Source organism: Spea bombifrons, chromosome 3, assembly GCF_027358695.1.
Source record: "Spea bombifrons isolate aSpeBom1 chromosome 3, aSpeBom1.2.pri, whole genome shotgun sequence".
NCBI classification, from domain to species: domain Eukaryota; kingdom Metazoa; phylum Chordata; class Amphibia; order Anura; family Pelobatidae; genus Spea; species Spea bombifrons.
Genome location: NC_071089.1, coordinates 13,524,647 through 13,547,153, shown reverse-complemented (window position 1 = coordinate 13,547,153; position 22,507 = coordinate 13,524,647). Strand labels below are relative to the sequence as shown.

Genomic DNA, 22,507 nt, shown 5'->3' with positions numbered 1-22,507 from the left:
GGAGATAAGGTTATCTAATTTAAACCCTTTACTAACCAAAAAATACTAACTACCTAAAAATTTATACATCCTTAACTCACTGGAATGTATCCTTATGCCTCTCCAGCAGGTAACCATAGCACCAACCTCCTTTGTTTTCAACATATATCTTCATATGCTTTGCAGAATCAATATAGATTATGTGTGATCGTAAAGAATAGTTCTCTGACAGGGCAAGTTTATTAGGAATTCAGACATTAAAATCCAAATACCCTACAGAAAAGTAAAGATAAAAAAAGCCTTTAATCTGAAAAATAATAATAGTTGGATGTTCTAAAAAAATCATGATGTCAAACTTTTGTAGATACCATAAAAACAATGTTAAACACATAATTGGGTGGTTAGTTGAGTTAAGGGTTAATGCATCCATTGTTTGCAACAGAATGTGGGTGCTTCCAATAGTTTTATAATGTCAAAGGAAACTCGTATGTCTTCACCTCTAATTTATAAAATGACACTCCCCACTACATTAAATAATTAAAGATCATTTTTTTAAAAATAAACAGGGATTCCCAGGACATTTTATTAACAGAGGGTTGACAATAAGCCTGGGGTGGTATATGCCCTTTATATACCCCCTCCACTGCTAATTAAGGGTGTTGGGAAACAAACTGCTTTTGGAGGGGCACAGACCCCATCATTACACCATTTATGTTTTTTTGCTGTTTACATACTTATTAATGTCACTGTGATATTCTGAGCTCCTACAGGAGACATTCAGGGTGAAAATAGTTACTGTTTTTTTTCTGAACAGGGTCACTTAAAGATATTATTTTTTATACAGTGTAGGGAAAAAAACAACCATACCAGCTTGTGAATGTGGATCCAAACATTTTAAACCTAGAACCTAAACAGTGAAATAAATAAGAAACATGCAGTTATAATCCTGCCTCTCTGAATATGACCCAGATACCCTACCTAATAGGCATACATGAGAATTCTCAGGGTTTTACCTGGAGTCTTTGGGTGAAGCCAGGGCCGGCCCGACAATGGAGCCGAGTGGGGCAACCGCTCCAGGCGGCACTTTTGAAGGGGCGGCACTTTGCCGCCCCAAGCCATTTTATTTTTTTTTAAAGCGAAAGAGAGAGAAATGGGCGGCGAGTGGTTTTCGCATACCAAGCTGTCAGTACCCGCTCGGCGCCCCTCTCTCCTCTACGGCGAGTCTCCCTGCTCGGTCTCGGTGCCGGCTTGTAATGCTGAGTGCTGGAAGAAGGCCCCCTTTTCCGGCACTCAGCATTACAAGCCGGCACCGAGACCGAACAGGGAGACTCACCGCAGGACTGCTGAAAGGTAAGTACAAGGGGGGGGGCAGCAGGGACGGAGGGAGAGAAAGGGTAGATAAGGGGGGGGCGTCATTTTAAAATTCGCCCCAGGCGGCATTTTGCCTTGGGCCGGCGCTGGGTGAAGCAATACTTCAGGTCACTCCAAGTCAGTCACCTCTGTCTCTAGAGCAGCCGCACACACTCAATTCACCTCATACTCCCAACTTATTGAATGCTATTTGTGGCTGGTGACCTGGGGAAGCGGGGTTTCATCTGGAGACCCTGGGTCAAACCGGTAGAGTTCCCAGCAGTGTTTATGGGATGTATGTGCTAGAAACAACCCTGGCCAAGTTATTCAGAGGAAGAAACTCAGGGTTGTCGTAGGGGGATATTCATAATAACCCATCTGAGTTAAAAAGTTAATTTTTTGAGCAGCCATTATTACAGGACAGATTGTGAGTCCCAATGTTACATTTTCCAGAGCTGTGCAGTTTGTGAGAAACTTGGAGACGTGTAAACACTGCGATGATCCCATAAGTTGTTCATGCCATTCTCTACTGTCTAAAGCTGTGAGATGATCAGCAAATATTAAACGGGCTGAGAACTTTTACCACTCATAAATTCTTAATGGTTTCCATAAGATGACCTTGAGTTTAACAGCCACTAAACTAAGGGGTTATGTGGGTGGGCACTATAGATACTGTAGTAGTGGGAATGTTATAATGTAGAATCATCACGACTGTTCCAAAACACATACAGATATGTATCCCTGTATGCACAATGTGCAAACTGTTACCACGAGCACAAAATACAAACTCTTTATGAAAATGGAAATGCAGATACAGTTCACAGCGCCAAACACAGAGAAGCCAGCGGGTGCATAACAGGGGGAGCCAATGAAATAATGTAAGGTTCTGCTGAATTTCACACTTTTATAAACTAAATTCAGTAGAAATAGGATTCATAGTGCTTCCCAGAAATAGTTTTTTTAATCATGTAAAATAACAAATGCCTCATTGTCATATTGCCGAATTGCAGGGACTAATAGGTTTGTGTGCTGTTTTTATGCAATTAAGAATAACATTTGACACCTGACATGAAATGCATGTCTATAAATAATTCCTCCAAAGTCATAGGAGAGAGGGGGTTCAATTTAAAAATAAAACACGTTTCACATGTTGGGAAATCATTTTTAACGTATTTACAGGGTTAAAAAAATCTTTTGCGAGATACATAATGAGAACCACAATGCATTAAGCTCTGTCAGTGCACGCCGCTGGAAGTGATGAAACCGATCATCAGGAACCGAGGCGCTGCAAGCAAGCAGAGCCAAAGCCGTAGGCAAGTGCATTTGTCATTGGCCAAGGATTGAGGCTCATTGTTTTTTAATAATAAGTACATTTCAGCATGTATTTAAAACATTAATAAAGAAAGAAAATACAAAATAATTCATGTAAAAATCATGCAATTTCCAGGATTTACATGGTCAAAATGGGTAGAGCTGGGAGTGTAGGTATTGGTGTTCCCTGGGAGTCTGGGAGTGTAGGTATTGGTGTTCCCTGGGAGTCTGGGAGTGTAGGTATTGGTGTTCCCTGGGAGTCTGGGAGTGTAGGTATTGGTGTTCCCTGGGAGTCTGGGAGTGTAGGTATTGGTGTTCCCTGGGAGTCTGGGAGTGTAGGTATTGGTGTTCCCTGGGAGTCTGGGAGTGTAGGTATTGGTGTTGCCTGGGAGTCTGGGAGTGTAGGTATTGGTGTTCCCTGGGAGTCTGGGAGTGTAGGTATTGGTGTTTCCTGGGAGTCTGGGAGTGTAGGTATTGGTGTTCCCTGGGAGTCTGGGAGTGTAGGTATTGGTGTTGCCTGGGAGTCTGGGAGTGTAGGTATTGGTGTTGCCTGGGAGTCTGGGAGTGTAGGTATTGGTGTTCCCTGGGAGTCTGGGAGTGTAGGTATTGGTGTTCCCTGGGAGTCTGGGAGTGTAGGTATTGGTGTTCCCTGGAGTTACCGCAGAGGCCTCGTGATTTCACCCTCTTTCACTGTAACTCTTGTGGGATAAACACACCAGAGAAAGCCGATAGAAACTGTCAACCAGTGAGGTATCCTGGCCTAAGCCAACTAGGCTCAAGCGGAAAGATCAGGAGGGATGGCGTTCTTCCTGCATTGTGTCTTTTAATGCAGGGAAGATGCCCAATGTGGAGGGGGGCAGCTAGGGGCTATAAATATATATTTGCTGCCAACACCCACTGGCTGATGTTATTAACAAAATAACGTAAACATTATTTAACATTACAAAATGTTCATAAAAGCATCTTAAAGAAAATATTGGCTAAAGATTTAAACTACAGTATGTCTACTAAATAACTATTGATGAAAGGGAGTGCTCTTACTGCTGTTTATATGCCTGAACATCCAGGTGGAGGGACTCTAGGGAAGTTAGTAATGGCATCAATCCTCCATTGATGCCGTTACTAACTTCCCCAGGGCCCCTCCACCCAACAGTGTATCCCTCCCTGCATTCTGATCAGGCCAGGCAGAGGAGGGCTGGCAAGAGGGGCATTGCCCCTAGGCTGTTCTGATTTAAACATTTTGAGACACTTCCTGAAGCTTTTCTGAGTATAAACTCTACATATAGCCACCAGGATTTGTAGCATTAGAATTTTTGTAATAACTTCCAAAAAATATATGTTTAGGCATGAGGGGTTTTGAATCCTGTGGCCAACATTATCTACATCTGCATTTTTTCCCCTTAATTGGAATAGAATGTGACATCAGGGGTCATGACCGTACATCGGAACTATCTGGGTTTGTCTCCAGGTGAAGGGCAGTTTCCCCAGGTCCTTAGGCCTCTTTCTCCCAAGTTACATAACTAATGACGTGGGCATTTAAAAAAATATTTATGAAAAAAAATTATATTATTACTGTTTTTTTTCTTCATTTCAAAGTAGGAGGTTGCACTTCTACTTTAACCCATTCTTTTCAAAATGGAGGTGGACGTATTCATTTGCATGCAATGAAAAATGTATTTTTCTGTAAAACCTGATCTTGAGCTCTGCAGACAACATGATTATACAGAATTTGGCACTACGAAATAAACTATGCAAACAGAAAAGTGCATGTTATATTTTTATTTCACTGTGTAGAGACAGTGCGCTCAATGCATTTTGCATGACTGCATCTCATTTGGATTTTTCACTTGCATTGATTGTTTAATCCCTTTGTCAAAATTAACCCTTTCCATATGTACAAACAATTGCATTCACCAAACTAGTAAGAAAATGCAAGAAAATTAACTTTATTTCTAATTAGGTACGTTTAACCATTTTGTAGCAAGCAATACGGTAGGTTTGAGAAAAGCACTATTTTAAGCAGTATCTAAAATTAACACATGTATTTTTTAATAACTATTAACTAATAAAAAAATAAATCAAAGTTCATACTATCTGCACATAAAGGGAATTTCGTTATATATGGGGACATCAACACATATATAGAACCTTTCTGTTTATTCCTATTTTTGAGCCATGAACCAGTTTCCCAAATATTGCATCAGATCTAGAAGCATGAAATTATAATTTAAGATTTATTGATATGAAATCCTTGTGCATTGGAGATTATATTGTATCGGGATATGATCTATCTTCCCTGTTGTAATTCCAAATCCATCTGCAGATATCCCTGGGTAGTTGGCTCTATAGGTCATATTCTGACACCCAAGAGCTCTGTGGGATAGTGAAGCTATTTTTGTGTTATCAGAGCTACTTATCGTGATGCTTGGCACAAAGATTTATTGAGGGATGGGGAGATAAGATTTGCTTCAAATAGTAGGCAGCACCAAAAAAACTAAGCAGGACACTGTAGCTTGTTGTAATAAGACAGCAATGGAGCCAACAATTTTTATATCTTTTTATGACCAATTTCCTTTTCAATTTTTCCAATTTTAAATGCCATTATACCCGAAGAGCCTTAACGTCTTTCTAGTTAGAATACACGGACTTGTGCTGACACCACAGATCCCAACTGGCTTATGAATACAATGTCATTCTGCTCTCAAAAGCGGTCTTTTCTCCTGGCAACCAATTCTCACTTCTCAGCAGAATTACATTTAACATTTACCTGAACAGAATGAGATGCGGAGGGATTATACAAATAGCAACTAGGAATATTGGCATCTTTAATAATGGCAGCCATTGAAATTCAGCTTTGTGTTGAATTGTTAAGATTGTTGATAAATCGTTTGTTAAGTACACGGATTTTCCTTACATCTTAATGCTGCACTTATCATATGTTATTATAAGTGATCATGCATTTATATATTATAAGATATGCCATTAAGATTGATGAATGTCACATCCACTCAATGTTCTTTGGTTAATACCATTGAAGAACTCTTCAATGATCACTCAAAGAATCCCATAATGATACGCATTCCGCCACGTCAGCTTTGTTCTACTGTTATTATTACTCTCATAACTGTTCCATTTATTTCCCTCATGAACTTTTCAATAAAATCAGATATAATCATTTATTTTCTCTCGAAATGCTTTTATTCAATGTCGTCAGCTAAGACTAAATGAAGGGAAGTATTTGCATGTGTGTGGGACCCTTGTTAACATGATGGTGAAGAATGGAGCAGTTTGTCAACTTGGTATTAAAAAGCCATACTTTTTGTGGCAAATCATTTATAAATGTTCCTCACTTTTCCTGCCAATGCATAACCGCTTCCACCAACGAGGTACATGGTGTCCTGCTTCACAATACCTGGCCCTTCCATGCTCTGGCCCCCAGTTGGGCTGTACAACAGGTGTGTTAGTAATAGTAAGCTGGGTCTGGTGGGGGTTTTTAATACCGCAGATGCAGCTTGTGGTCCTTCTCAGAAGAGCAGTCCAGGTTGGGAAAAGTTAAAATATTATTATTATTATTTATTGTTTTACATAGCGCCATCAAATTCCGTAGCGCTGAACAATGGGAATCAAATATGGCCGCCATTAAGAAAAAACTCACTTTTAAGATAAGAAATTTCAAAACAAGAGGCCATAATCTAAAACTAGAGGCTTAGATGTGATGTAAGGGCATTTTACTTTACTGAGAAAAAAAAACATACAGCCCCCCAGCAGAAGTGGTAGGGGCTATTACAGCGAGGAAATCTACACATGCATGGGATAGCCATTGGGATTGAATCTAAGCCAAGTACTGATTAAGGTCTGAGTTTTTACATCAGGAAAAATGGCCACACTAGATTTTTATCTGCCGTCAGATGTTTCTATAATTACTGCGTCTAAAAGCAGGTCTTCTGCCTTTCTCCACCACCTGAAACCACATGAATGTTCACAAGCACTTTATTTCCTACAATGATTCTTGAATGCCTAACACATTCTCTGTACCTGTTTTCAGATACAAAGCATGCAGTCTATGCCTTGAATTTATTAGCCATTGCATTGTACATGTGTTGCATGGGAATATTTTGAAGCACATAATCATGAGACACCATCAAAAATGTACACATCTGCAACGTGCCATTTATCACTTCATCTGCCTGTTTACATTTTAAAACGCACCACCAATAATTTGTTGCTGGTACAAATACTTCAGGTTACATCTGCCTTATCGGGAAACTTGGAAAAAAAAAGTCATACTGAAAACTGTAATTTTTCTTTCATTTTTGGATGAAAAAAAAATAGTCTGTGTAATTTTGTCTCATTTTGGTATTGAATGTTATATTTTTTTTTTAATTGCCATATGATGAAAGTTCATAACTTTTATTTAAGCGTCTTCATAAAAGTCAATATGAAAGGTTGACCAGAATTTTCTGTATGGACAAAAATATAATTAACTATTATTTATGATTTTTAGAGCATCGGCAGATTCCAAAGTGATAAATATTTCTACACTGTATAATCGGAAATTGAATATAACAAAATCGTCTTTTGTTGTTTATGAAATATGCATATTTTATTTCTATGTATTTTTTCCCTTTTAGCACTCATTTGCCATATTTCTTTATGGTTTCAAATGTTAATTTGGCAATATGAAAAAACAAACATGTACTAAGCATGCTTGAATGAAACGCTTTAAATTATATGTGAGATTAGAACCAGGTTGCATCATAGTAGGACAAATTGTTAACAAAATATTAAAAAAACATGATTTGATCTAAAAAAAAACAATGAAAATTGTGCTGAAATTAAACCAAAATCGTATTTCTTTGTGCAACAGGTATTCAAGCAGCAAGAACCAGTGCTTTGGACTTCCAACCACACGAAACTGAATGCATTTTTTTTTTACTTTTTTGACTTTTTATTTATACTAATGATGTCATTAAATCAAACAAAAAAGTTGACAAATATTCGCATTGATGCGGTCTTCAAGACAAGAACTAGTTGTCCATTTCCTACTGGCATGTAAAAGCACAATCTATCATTTTTAATACCTGCAATGGTCTTTTATACATTTTTAAAATATTGGGAAAAGGGAAAATATGTTTCATAATTGCATCTTAATTATGTTGACTGGGATTCGAAACACATCTATACGTAGACCATTTCATAGCGACGTAGTACTTTTTAGCCTTCTGTTCACAAAGTGCTTGATGGAATGAATATGCAACTTGGGAATGCTATCCTGGCCTATTAAAGTTATGAATTCATGCATGGTTACAACATATTGCTGTAAAAGTGCTCTTTACTTTGCAAAAAAAGACTAAGGATACAGTGATGTTTGTAAAAAAATAAATAAAAATTGTATTGTTTTTACTGAGTAGAGCTTCCTACCAAACATTTGTCTTTGACATGAAGGACCAACAGGGCAACCTACTGGTAAAAGGTTGGTAAAACTATCAATTGTATTATATTATAAAGACATGGAATATTGTTTCACATGGATAAAATACATTAATTGTCACAGATTCAGGGAATGTATTATATATATTTTTTTCCTCCATTTGAAATCTCACCAAAGTTTTTTTTGCTATCTGGGAGGCTCTTGGGTATTCTAGAGAATCTTTGAGACTGCCCGCAGGGTAGGTTTCTGGTTTTCTCTCGCAATGTGAAAGAATCAATAGTCCTGAACTTCAAATAGATACAAAATGTTCTAATAGAAGAGGAACCCATCATGGGAGATATCGTGAAGAGTTACAGTCCAGGTAGAGCATGAGTTACCAATTATATCTGGAAAAATCTGGAGAGTACTTGTATGAAACGTTTAGAATAAATGTAGAGAATAATAAAGGCCAACTATGTATACATCATATAACAGTATTCTGGAACATACTATGGGGTCATGGTCCTTGGACCATTTATTCTAATGCAAGATATATAAATACTGTAAAAATGCTAATAAATGCTGAAACAGACACAATAAAAACAGAAGAGATTGGAAAATGCTAAAACTGAACAAAAGTGGTGTGTAAGATGAAAATATATTTTCTTGCTGTTCTGCCATCGGCGTCATTCAAGGATGGCGGCTCTGTTTTGACAAAATACATTTGAAAACTGAGACAAACCTTATTGGTACCCTACCAAACATTCGGTCAATTTTTATTCATTTGACATGTGCATGCACATTTTTATATAGGAAATAATTTAAAACTGTCTGCAAAACTGCTGTCTTAAGAAAAGCACAGAATGAAAATAAAGCATTCTCTGTGCTTTGTAAGTGCACCAAATGATGATTATACAATCTACATAACAAATGAGTATTCAACTGAAAGCAGGAAACGCAGTTTGAATAATAAATCTCAATTGTCTCACAGTACATAGTTATTCATGTTCAATACACAGAAACAGTCGGTAGCGTTTGGTATAAGGACCGATGCAATAGCATATGCAAGAAGCAGCGCACTAAATGGTGAATAAAATGCTCCATCTGTTTAAAAGAAAGCCATCCAAACACAACCAGTAGGACAGAACATTATAAAAATACACAGATACTTTATGCATGAATAGAGAGTCTCAAAACATAAGAAACAACTAAAATAGGTTCTGTTATTGACATGGAAATCAATCCATACATATATACTAGTTCTGGGAAATCATGCATAGTGCATTTCGAGCTTTACATTCACCAACTGAATGTGTTCATTTTTTATTTTTTTCATAAAATACTAATATAAAGAAGCATATGCTTTGCAATGTGATGTTCATTTTTTTTATTCATTAATCATCAATCATACTCTATTAACGAACAATTGTTTGTATAGTGAGAGCTGTTTTATTTCCGTGTTTGTTTATTTTGAATATGGCCTAGAACACCCAGGTTTTGCTAGGTTTTTTTAGGTTTTTTTTTCTTTGATGCAAATGCTAGAGAATCCAAATATAATTACAGGAAAAAGGGCTTTCTCTCTCCCTCCTTCACTTTTTCCTTTCATTCTTTCTTGTCTCTGTTCTCTTTGACCTCCTTTCTCTCTCATTCTCTTGATTTCTTATCACTTCTGCACACTCCCCCCTATTTCTATTTTCTATCCTATATCTGTATCTTTCTCTTTGCCTCTCTCACCTCTACTTATTCTTGCATCCTTTTTCTTCTCTACTTTCTCTAGTTTATCTCTTTTTGTACTTTCTTTATCTATTACGGTATTTCTTTCTCTTCTCTCCTCTCATTTCTACAACTTCTCCTTGGACTCCTCTCCAGTCTCTCTTCTCTCTTGCTTTCTATTCTCTAGTCTATCTTCTCTCATCTTTCTTGTTTCCCTTTTTATTCTGCCTCCAGTAAACATTTAGGAACCATGGTACATGTTTCATGGGATTTGCCAACCCCTGTTAAGACAGATAAAGATATGTCTTTCTATTACCATATGACCCCTTAACAGACAATGGTTGTGTAAAAAATGATTATACATATGCATTTCTTCAGTATACGTTGCTTATATTAATCAAATGTCATAAATAGTTAATAGATAGGGGAGTGGGTGGATAGATAAATAGGCATTTTGACAGACTTCATCTAGGTTAAATAATTTAACCGAATTGACTGAAACAAATACCTAATCCGACAGGTGTAAAATGTCGATTTATCAAAAAGACAATAGCAACACAATAGATGTTCAAAGTAATTAACGGATACGTAAGTAAGCCGTAGGAGTAGATTCATCATGTGTGTCATTGGAGCAGATTCATCTAAAAAGGTCTAAACTAACTCACCACATGTAATCTTCTTCTAAGAAGTCTATTCATCAAAGAAAGACAGTGCTACACATGGGATAAATTATCTGCTTTAATACGTATCTCCAAGTGGGATGGTGTTCTGTATCCTAACCAAACATTCTAATTCCCGTTAAAAGTAAATATATCTGTATTTCCACCCATTTGTAAAATTTTTCAGAATTTTAGAACACTGTTTGGCCATCACAATATGTTAAGGGACTCTACCATAGCCCTAAAATAGAGAATCAGGGTAAAACTATTTCAACAATGTATTTTGTGTTACCTAACATAGTAATAATCTCAGTTATGTTTAGAACGTTTTGAAATGGTTAACCATACACCTTGCGTGGTCTTGAAACCCAGTATCTAAGCTGTACCTCTGAAAACACGAGACTCATTCTCGAAGGCTCTAGTGACAGATGATGCTTTTGAGAAGCAGTAGGTCTTTATGAATTTGTCAAGTCTGTCAGATATGAGGCTGGTACTGTATTTTGCATTCCCTCGTGAATAGTATAGTACCCAACTAGAGTGTCTCATCAAATTCGTACATTTCTTGTCAGGGTATACCTTGCAGGAAATAATATATAATTTCAAAAACAATACTGCTGACACACTCAGAATTTATAATGATGAAATGCTTCAATCCTTCACTCAAATCTGCCAACATATTTCCTGCAGTTCTAACATACAATATATTTATATATATATATATATACTTTATGGACAAAAGTATTGGGACACTTCACCAGCAGGGACATCTCATTCTAAATACATTAATATCTCCCGGGTGGAAATGCAACTAGTGGGATTTGAAGAAAGGGCCAAATGCATATGGTGTGTGCAGAATCATCCATGTATTTGTAAGAGGGACACCCATAAACTTGAAGAGACCACCCAGCTATCACATGCATTAAAGTACCTATGATGGCAGGAGTGTCATCTCGTCACTGGGAGTGTTACCAGTAAATTGGTTAGTCACGCACAGGCATGGACACGGACGGTTCCTCATACCAACGCAAGTCACATTCTGAAATGTTCTCTGGAATCTTGCTGCACATACACAGAAAATTAAGAGAAATGATGACATAAGAAGTGCAGCTTCTACATTCTTTTAGAATATATCCATTCCACAACATTTGAAGGAATAATTACTAGAGCCGGCACCAAGCAGCACACTTGCACAAGGTTTGCTCCGGGCAAAGTCCTTATTCCTGTGGTCAGTTTCTTCTTGCCCCAGGAAGCAGAGCAGAGTTTGGCCATGTCTTCTTTCCTATGGTCTTTCTGCCTAGTCTCTGCTTTCTTCCCTCACCCACTGGGGCTGTTTGGGGCTAGCCACGCCATATTCACAACTCCACTACCCCAAAAGAGAGAAAGTGCTCCAGGTAGCCAACCCTGAGAAGTTCCCAGGTATGGCAAGCAGGTATATCACTGGCAGGATAGGCTTACGGACAAAGAAAGATAGTGGAAGAAAACATAGACAGTGTGTTTGCCAAAAAGATCCCAGCGACATCCTTTGCAGGGGATCCAATCTGAAACCACAAGCATGTGCTGTAGAAATAGAATATCTTTTTCCCCCAAATAAAATGAAAGGCCTCATAGTGAAAACCAATGCACTCTGGTCAGTACTGGTGGTGGTGCATGTAAAAAAAAACTGGGCTATCCTTGAACACATGAACGTTAAGTGAAGTCGGGAAAAGCATCTTACACGGAGTTAAAATGAGTGATATTCTTGGAAAATGTTTCATTGGCCACAACCAGCAAATGATGTGCTTGTGTTAGCACTCAGCGTTCAGAAAACATAACAGATCTTATAGAGGTCAATGTGTGCAGGTGTTTAAAAAAAAGGAAATATTACACTGTTATACAGTAAAGTGTAAAAAATAAATGTTTAACATAAAAATGTGTTTGCAGTGATGTAAAATGCATTGCCTTCATCCAACGATGCCTTTGCATCTCTTGGGTGGCATTCTGAATACAGTATGTTGTAAAAAGGCAACAATAACATTTTGTCATGAGATCCCTTTATAATACCAGGAGAAGAAAATCAATAAAACATCCTTAATTATCTTTGGAATTATCATAAAAAGTCACATAAAAGCAATGACCTTATTAATGGCATTAGAGAGGCAACAAATCACCCAGACTGTTTAGCCATTAAGATGGCACTAGAAGTATTGGACACATCTTGCATATCTAAACATAAGTGTTTTAACAGCTCTTTGTGTTACGGTATAATTAGATGGAGTGCAGGCTTTGCCTTTCTCTATAAGTGTTTTTTTTCCCTTCGTATAATTAAAGGTCTGAATGTAATGAATGTAAGAGGTCGTCATTTGTTAAAAACAATCAGAAATTATCATCAAAACTCCAAGAAAAGATTATTCTTTCTACATGTCAAAACAATAACTCTAATTTCCTGTACGCTCACATACATATGTAGTCAAAAGATGTTTTTCTTACCAAACCTTTAAAGCCATATATTAAGGCAGATACACTTATCTTTTTTTATATATACTTCTATAGACTAATGATGTATTGTACGTCCGTGACACTGCACCACAAGGCTTACAAACCCACATGATTGCCTATATCAGGTAAACAGATACCCCTGGCATTATTGTGGAAGATTCCTGTTACTCTGATACTACCAGTCAGTTAAAAAAATGTATTCACAAAATCCTGTGTTTTTCGTAGCTTGTTATTTATCAAACCTCCAATGGAAAATATAATTATTATTATTATTATTACTATTATTATTATATAAAATCTCACATATAATCATACCTGGGAACTCTCCAGGTTTGACCCAGAGTGAGGCTCTGCTTCCCTGGTGGGGGAACAGTTTGTGGCCACACCCCTTTTCCCACCCATGTTTTGCCTACTCCTCACTCACTTCCCCTACTCTCGGCCCAGTTCCCTCTCATTATAGGGCATCATATGATAGCCCCACCCATTAATGAAGCCACTCCCACAGAAGAGAAAGAGCTCAATGTAGCCCACCTTGGGAAGTTTCCAGGCAGGGCTGCCTTCAGGGAAGCCCAGCCTCCTTGCTCTCTTGTGCTCCTAATTGGCTGAAAAGTTTCTGAATACAGGGAGGAGCACAAGGTGAGATAGTGGGAGGAGCATAAGGCAGGCGATGTGAGGAGCATGTGCAACAAAAGCATAAGGTGCACTTATAAAAGTATCATAAGGTGGGGTGGTGGGTGTAGCAATTTTTTGTAAAGTATTTTGCCAGAAACATTAGGTTTTCAGTTAAAAGTAGACTGAACACTTTTCATAAAACCTTTCTCTCATTGACCATTTCATTGCCAATGCGTGTGTATATATTTATAATAAATAATAAAAAAAAATATATAAAAAAACTATAATAGAGAAAGTGAAAAGAAAAAAAAAGTTTTACTGTAATTCTAACAATGTGAATGCCCACGTTTCTCAGACAGAATGAACTTTCATTCAACCTTTTATAATGCATTGTAAAAGTGCAAGTTGGATGAAACCACAGCAAGAGATCTGCTTATACATAACAGCTTTGTACCCTGAATAAAGCAAATTTACACATTGTTACGGTGGAACAACTATTGGCACAAGTAGTTAATCACATGCATTCATGATTGTGTAATATTTTGTGTGAAATGCATTGAAGTTCTTACAAGTCCAAGAGCAGTCAGGCTGACACTGCCTGATCCTTCTGAACAAAGCGATCTGCAGAAATATTAATTAGCTTGTAAATAATATCCAACAGTGATAAGAAACATGCAGATTTAGAGCTTCATTTAATAATGCCATTGTAAATTGGCAGAAAGCATATGGAGTCTGCTAATGGATAACTACTTGGTCTTATCTTGATTTCACGCATGAGGAGAAATTCATTAGAATGCATCGTACGCTGCTTTTTTTAAAAGAATGAACACAATTATTAATGACCTGATTCTTTCTGAAAAAAAAAAGAATAAAGATAGAAGCAGATGAGAGACGAGGCAAGATGCAGTCATATACAACATGAAAGAACCGATGAAGTCTGATGATTCAACATGACCTCCAAGGAGTGCTTATAGAAGGTCTAATCTGACAACAACAGTGTTATCATTTTCTTTACTGCTCGAGATAAAAAATGCCTCCCCGCTTGACCTTTCCTCATTCATTAATTCCGCGTGTTAACCCGTCTAGTAGCTTAGCATGCCTAGGGCACTGGTAGCCAATCTTGGACCCAGCCACTAGGAGAGAACATATTGTGAGCTTGTAAGGTCGCAGGTTCAGTGCCGGGACACATGCATGCGAAGCTCCATACTCCACATTAGCTAGAATACAGAGATAAAGAAGTTCTTGGCCACTTCTCACAACTTGCAGGATAGCCTTGGCAGGGCATTCAGGACATGTCCTTGGCAGAAGACGCACGTCAAGCACAGAAATATATTTCCTATCCCATATTCCGTAGAAGCAGGATAAAAATTATAACAATGCTACAGACCCAAGGACATAAGAAAGACGTTCAAAGAGAGCTGGCAAGGAAGTGCCAACATCAAAACCCAATCTTTTTATGAGATATATATAGTTCTATTTTATTTAATTCCAGTAATCTTTATCGATCCGCCTGTCTTGTTTTTTGGCTACATGGATAGTTTAAAGAATCCCCCTTGACTCCAATTCCCTGCAGGATGGCAGATTGGGACTGGACTGGCTGCCCCCTGTAGCCGGCTAAGAGAGGAAAACTCGGCAACTATGGCCGGGGACTAATCAGGTCCCTTGACTCCTGTTAAAACCAAGAAACTATATCGCCAAAAGCATAATACTGATCATTTCTTGTGGCCATTCTAAATTCCACCTGCGGGTCAAAGACATTAAAAATAGCGAACCTACATTAACAAAGACTATTCTCCTACTGATTTCAAATGCGTCTCAGTATCCAAAAAATACTTTGTACAAATTAAACCTTTAAGAATAACAAATCAATACATATAATCGTCCTGAAAACCTCACTATAGGTTCTCTAAACATATTGATATGAAAACTTGTCCTGCACAAATATAATTAGAAATGTGCCCAACAGAGGCAAGGTTTAGAAATTACCAGTAAAAAAAGCACAAAAAAGTGTAATTTTCTTCTTCCTAGCAAAATGGAAAGTATCCAAAGACCAAGTGTCACATGTGCAAACCCTTTCAAGCAATCATAGCCAATTAGTAGCATAAGGGAGCTGGAATGAGAGAGAAAAACATGTTCAAGTCACAATGTTGGCGTGACCTCGACGGGGAGCATGTAATCTGCTCCTGCAGCTTCACCTTAACCTTTACCAGCATGTCACTAGACGTGCACTGCATTATTGCCCATGAGACCTTCACGTACAATGTGACCGAGGGAGTCCAGACACTGTGAAAACGGAAAAAAAAATATTACCTATAGTATACATATAGTTAACCCAATGAGAACCAGAAGGATGTGTTCTAAACCTCCACAGATTCCAAAAAAATGAGAGTTGCGTTCCTTATCACAGTGTGTTGAATATAAATTAAAAATGCACTCACTGGCCACTTTATTAGGTACACCTTGCTAGTACCGGGTTGGACCCCCCTTTGCCTTCAGAACTGCCTTCATTCTTTGTGGCATACTTTCTACAAGGCGCTGGAAACATTCAATTGGTACTAAGGGGCCTAAAGTGTGCCAAGAAAATGTCCCCCACACCATTACACCACCACCAGCCTGAACCGTTGATACGAGGCAGGATGGATACATGCTTTCATGTGGTTTATACCAAAGTCTGACCCTGCCATCTGAATATAGAACCTGCAATTGAGACTCATCAGATCAGGCAACGTTCTTCCAGTCTTCCATTGTCAAATTTTGGTGAGCCTGTGCGAATTGTGGCCTCAGTTTCCTGTTCCTTAGCTGACATGAGTGGGACCCGGTGTGGTCTTCTGCTGCTGTAGCCCAACTGCTTCAAGGTTCGACGAGATGATATTCTGCATACATTGGTTGTAACCAGCGGTTGCTTTTCTGTCATCTCGGACCAGTCTGCCCATTCTCCTCTGACCTCTGACATCAACAAGGCATTTTCGTCCACACAACCGCCGCTCACTGGTTATTTTCTCTCTTTTGGACCATTCTCTGTAAACCCTAGAGATGGCTGTGCTTGGAAATCCCAGTAGATCAGCAGTTTCTGAAATACTCAGACCGTCTGGCACCAACAACCATGCCATGTTCAAAGTCACTTAAATGCCGTTTCTTCCCCATTCTGATGCTCGGTTTGAACTTCAGCAAGTTGTCTTGACCGCATCTACATGCCTAAACGCATTGAGTTGCTGCCATGCGATTGGCTGATTAGCTATTTGTGTTAACAAGCAACTGAACAGGTGTACCAAATAAAGTGGCCAATGAGTGTACATATTTCCATGAGAATAAAAAATGATTAGTAAAATTCTTGAAGATGTTACACATTCATTAAAATATTAACTATGTAAATAGTTATAAATAGAATTCTATATTCTATTATACTTTTCACTATATCTTAATTAGATACTTAACATTTTTCGGATAGAGATATATTAATTATAATAAATCCAGTTACTCACTGCTCACCAACCTCTCCATCAAGACAAAGATGACATTTAACGGTATCCCTGCTGTGAAGATCAGAGATTAGAATAATATGCTAGATTTACTGAATCAAATATTGCTTTATATGCACTAATCCTTTACAGTCAATATCAGCCTGGGACACTTACTAGCTAATAAATGTCAGCGTATTCCGTGCATAGAGGACTGAGGGGAGTGCATGCTTCTGGCAGCCATATCTGTAGTTCTAATCTTTACGTAGTCCTAATCTCTTCCCATTGGGAAGGAGTTAGAGAAGAGAGAACATTTATCATAAGAGAAAACGGTTACCTCTTATTGCCAATTTGAGTACAAATAAAAAGAGGATGTGGCAACCCTCTCCAAATGCCCATATTAAGAAGATAAAAATCCACCAACATGAAAAAACCTTTTTTGGCTTTTCAGTTAATGTTTTATAATCAATTTTATAATCAATAGGCCAGTTGGGAAGATGAGAGATCTCCCATGAAACCTGCCCATTATATAGTATCTTAACAGCGCCTTCCATGCCAGCATTCCAGAAAATGACATCATATCCCATGACTCCGTGTGATGAGAAAGTTCTCCGAATGGTACCATAGAGTGACGCTGCCCTGGGTCAGGCATACGTGGAATACATACATTGCAGAACGCAATGCTTTAGAGACTGCAACATGTTTTGCCAATGTTTTCAGTACAAAGGACAGGGCTCAGATTGCCAAAATCACTGTGTTAAAGGTATATACAGTATACTCCTACATCATTCACAATTCATTTTTTCCTGTTTTTATTAAACATAATATTCAATTGTACATAAAGAATGATGTTATGTTTCATTGACCTGTTTTCCAAGCCATACCTGCTCTAAGGCTAACCATCTGTCAATATCACTAAGATAGAAAGGCTACACCTGTCTTGCATGGATCCCTCTGGTGTACATAGACACCGCGATAAGATAACAGAATCTTGGCATCACTCGACGCTGGCAGAGTCTGACATTTTTGAGAAGCCTGCAGCTAACCATATGAAGATAACTGCACATATACTGTATCCCTTTATCATTTACATAGCAATTTCATGCATACAATAAAATAGAAAGTCAAAAGAAACCAAAAATGTAATAATTATTTATGATAATGTTTTTACAGAGGACTCAAATGACAAAGTCTGGCATTCCAAATGCATTTTAAATATGAATTTTTGTATTTGTTGTTTTTTGTTTTTACATTTTATTTTTCATAGAAGTCTTGCATTAATAAAAGAAAAAATAATTCTCCACCATTATTTTATTTTTTTAGGGAATTCTCAGTACTCCCGATTCTATATATTATTTTGTTTTGGGTTTTCCAGACAACTTTTACTTATTTAGACTGTAAGCCCTATGGGGGTAGGACCTCCTTTCCAGATATATTCATACATATTGTACCCTGATCAGATTTACTGTATGACTACTCTTCTTATCATAAGACTGTACTTACAAACCCTTTGTTATACTACAGCGGTTAACTGTTGTTAAATAAACTTATAAATACCAAAGAAAACCACCACCAGGGCCGCGCAGATGTTTATGCGGCCCGACAGCCGCCTAACGCGGGACTGCAGCTTTCCACTCTGGCGCCCGCACACTGTGCGAGGAAACTCTCTTTTCTGACTTAGGGCGGGAAAAGAGAGTTTCCTCACACAGTGTGCGAGTCAGTTAACGTATAAGTGTTTAGGGGCAGAAATGAGACAGGCAGACTGTTTGAGGGGCAGAAGGGGCACAGTCAGGCTGTTTCAGGGTAGACGTGGCACAGGCAGGCTGCTTCAGGGGCAGAGGTGGCACAGTCAGTCTGTTTGTGAGTCAGAGCCCTACCACATCAATGTCTGGCTTAGTATATAGTGATGGGGGTTATTATGCACTCCTGTCAATGTCTGGCCATTGTATAGTGATAGGAGTCACGCTGTACCACTATCCATGTCTGGCTCAGTATACAGTGATAGGAGTTATGCTGTACCATATCTGTTTAGTAAATGCTATTTATTTAATCTTAATTTATTTATAAGTTAATTATTATTTTTTTCAGATTTCTATTTTTCCAGTTGACATACAGTTTACAAGTTTGTGAAATAAATATTCTTGCCAACATATTAATTTTTTGTAGGTGTCTTCACATTTTAAAATGGGGGGCACATACAAGATCTACCCCAGGTGCCAAAATACTCTTGGTATGCCCCTGTCTTATGGAAAGCCTTCTTCGAAAAGTGGAGGCTCCATGTAAATGCTCATGGTTTTGGAATGTGATGTCCAACAAGCTAATGTAGGTGTGACAGTCATTTGTCCAGATACTTTTGGTCATAAAGTGTACTTCACAAACTACTATGACAGGTCCACTTAGTTATATTGATGAAAGCTAGCCGGCGGTTCAAGAATGGGATGTCATATTCATATATTGGCAATCCTGCGCAACCAAAGTGAAGGTCCCACATTCTTCTTCATCATATAGATGAAAAACATGAAGTTCTTCATAACACTTGAATTTTGGCCCATATGTATATGACATACAAAACAAAAAAAATAATGTCTACTCTTATTTAAATATTGCATGTGTTTAAAATGCAGAGGACAAACACATTTAATATAGAATGTGATGCTGGACATCGTGAGGCAACATGAAAAATTTAGGAATAACAGGCTTGGCAAAGACGTCCTTTCTGTCGCAACACGTACAAAGAAAGGTCAGGAGTTCTCCGCACACCCTGCTTCATGGCGTAACACAGTCCATCTCTGTCGCTGATTTAAGCAATATACGGAGAAAGTGTGGAATTACCCGATAGGCAGCATGGCCTCAAGGACCGTGTAGGCTCTATGACTCATACATAGTCAACAGTATTAAAAATCATCACAGTTTGACAAAGATGCATGAGGCAAGAATGCCCTTAATCCCAAGAACCCAAGCATGTAGGACTTTATATTTCTTATTTTCTGTTTCAGGTCCCTAGTCATTCGGACTGAATACATATACCTTCAAAAATGTTCAGCCAATCTTAATATTAAAGCAGTGCTTGTGGTTGCTTATCTAAAGGCAACGTTATTATATATCCAAACCACTTGCACAGGGGCATAACAGAACGGTGTTTATGATAAATATTTCACAATGTTTTAACTCATGCAACTGGAACATCACATTCTCATATATATGAAATGTTGCTCCTACCTTCATAGAACGTCCCCACGGATTTCTGTCAGGTGTTTAATCTTTTAAAAATGAAAATGTTTCCGGCTGGTGAATCTAAAAACATTAAGACCCTGTATCTTCTTCCATGCCCCGCAGACATCCAAAGACATTGTGCTAAAAGTCCGTCTGAACTGGAAACTCCCTGAAAACTCTGTAAAAGAAAGCGAAAAATCCACAAAAAATAAAATAGAAAACACTGAAAAAGTTCACTTTACAATGCAATGCTGTTATAGTAGGAGGACAATGAAAAAAACATTGTTGTCATGACAATATGACAATAAACGCACTTAAGGGCCCTGCTCTTGTGAGCTTACAATCTATTAGGAGGTTGAGTGGGAGTGAGACAAAAAAAGGTAAGAGACTGCTTACTATAGTGAGAGTCATGTGGAATAGTCAGTGGTGTCGGACGTGGGGAGGATTGATGGTTTCCTCATAATGCAGGTTGGGGGTATTAGGATAGGATGTTTCTGAATAGGTGGGTTTTTAGTGAGTTTTTAAAGTACGTGAAGGTTGCATGAAATTAGAGAATAAGTGCATTCACAGGTACAGAACAGGTACATCATGGCTGAAATTCTGGGTACATGAGAGGAAAGATTTTGGTGATAGCATAATAGACACAGTAACTGGCTGAAAATGTGTTTCTCTGGAACATTTTGCATGTTTCTCCAAACACAATGGGGTGATATGCAGGACATGCAAAACCTCTTTAACCTTTACCTTTAAGTAATATATCCTCTTCTGTGAAACGGCTTTGAAAACAAGGGAGATCCTTAGAAAAACTAGGAATATGGTCTTTCTGGCTTAGTATCATTCGCATGCACTGCAGATGCACGGAACGTTTACAGAGTTCATTCATTTACTCAGGTAGCTTGATGGCTTTGTTACTCAGCCAAAACATCATAAGTCGGGCCTTCTCCACCTGTACCACCACGTGTTAACCTGTTAAATTTATTGTCTATTTTAAATTGTCCTTGTTAACTATTTTCACTGTCCTCTATTGTAACAGCGCTATGGAATCTGCTGGCGCTATGACTGAACCTTTCCATTAGGGGACAGGATGATAGGGATGAAAAACTAAAGACATAAGGCTAACATTATGAGATATTCAAATTAAATGTCCTTATTATCCACAGAGCACTTCCTTCAGTTTCTGTTAAGAACTCCTTTGTGAAGTTATGATCATCCATTCGGATCCTTGGAAAACCGCATTTTGATTTTCAATAGACTGAGAGCACTTGATTCATTCAGAATATTCTCCATAATTAGCTTTCAGAATTCTTTGCACAGAACTGCCCGCCATGAGATAGCAGAACATCTAATATGCCTTTCCAATTAAGCACATAGAATATCGGCTTCACTGATCAGAGGGAAACGTTTCATGAAAAATATTAATAACATTTAAATATACTAAGTGATTGTGACTAGGACTGCCGACAATGCCGAGCCCAGCGGACAGTACTAAAGATCTTTGCTCAAGAACAGTCGCTAGAAATGTAACCTATTTAACACACTTTCAATGAACCAAATTAGGTTCGAAATCATATATATATATATATATATATATATATATATATATATATATATATATACATACATATGTATATATATATATATATATATATATATATATATATATATATATACACACACAAAGATGGTTAACCTAATTTGGCTCAATGAAAGTAAGTGAATGCATATATATATATATATATATATATATATATATTTATATATATATATATATTTATATATGTGTGTGTGTGTGTGTGTGTGTTCTTCTATATTCCTGTATGAGTTATATTTCCCATTGTTTTGAAAATCTGGGACACTCTGCCTTGTTATGTACCGTTCCTATGTTTATAATCTCCCGTGTAAAGCATTTAATGCCGTAAGGTTTTTTTTTTTGGTAATGTTTATGTATTCATCCAGTTTCACAAGCACCTGCCCAGTAGGCATTTGGAGGATAATGAGATCAGTAAACAGCACCAATTTAAGTTAATGTAGCTGAACAAAGAAATATGCACCCTCTTAATTAACTATTGATTGGCTGAGCCATATACTGCGGCAGATGACAACTCTCCGAGAGCCCAGCAGATGACAGGCACTGGATACGGCAATCATGTAGAGTAGCGCCTTTAATTAGGACATCATTACAGAGGAATCAGGGTTCACCTGGGTGTGCGATGGCACAGAACTCTTAGGAAACAACTGATAGATGTGACAAATGTGTCTAAATCAAACATTTTATGGCAACCTCTGGGATGGCAACTACTTTTACTGTCAGAGAGAATAAAAGACAG

General features: G+C 37.9%; 2 protein-coding genes across 3 annotated transcripts in view; both read left to right on the top strand.

Moving 5' to 3' along the window:
• The window catches only part of KCNK12 (potassium two pore domain channel subfamily K member 12), a 44,970-nt gene extending 37,316 nt beyond the window's left edge, over positions 1 to 7,654 (top strand). For both annotated transcript variants that reach the window (XM_053461082.1, XM_053461083.1), the window contains one exon: positions 7,508 to 7,654. In XM_053461082.1, coding sequence (XP_053317057.1) covers positions 7,508 to 7,559 — 52 coding nt within the window. In that variant the 3' untranslated portion in view covers positions 7,560 to 7,654. The remainder of the gene's footprint in view (positions 1 to 7,507) is intronic.
• The window catches only part of CALM2 (calmodulin 2), a 186,015-nt gene that overhangs the window by 20,910 nt on the left and 142,598 nt on the right, over positions 1 to 22,507 (top strand). The window lies entirely within an intron of this gene.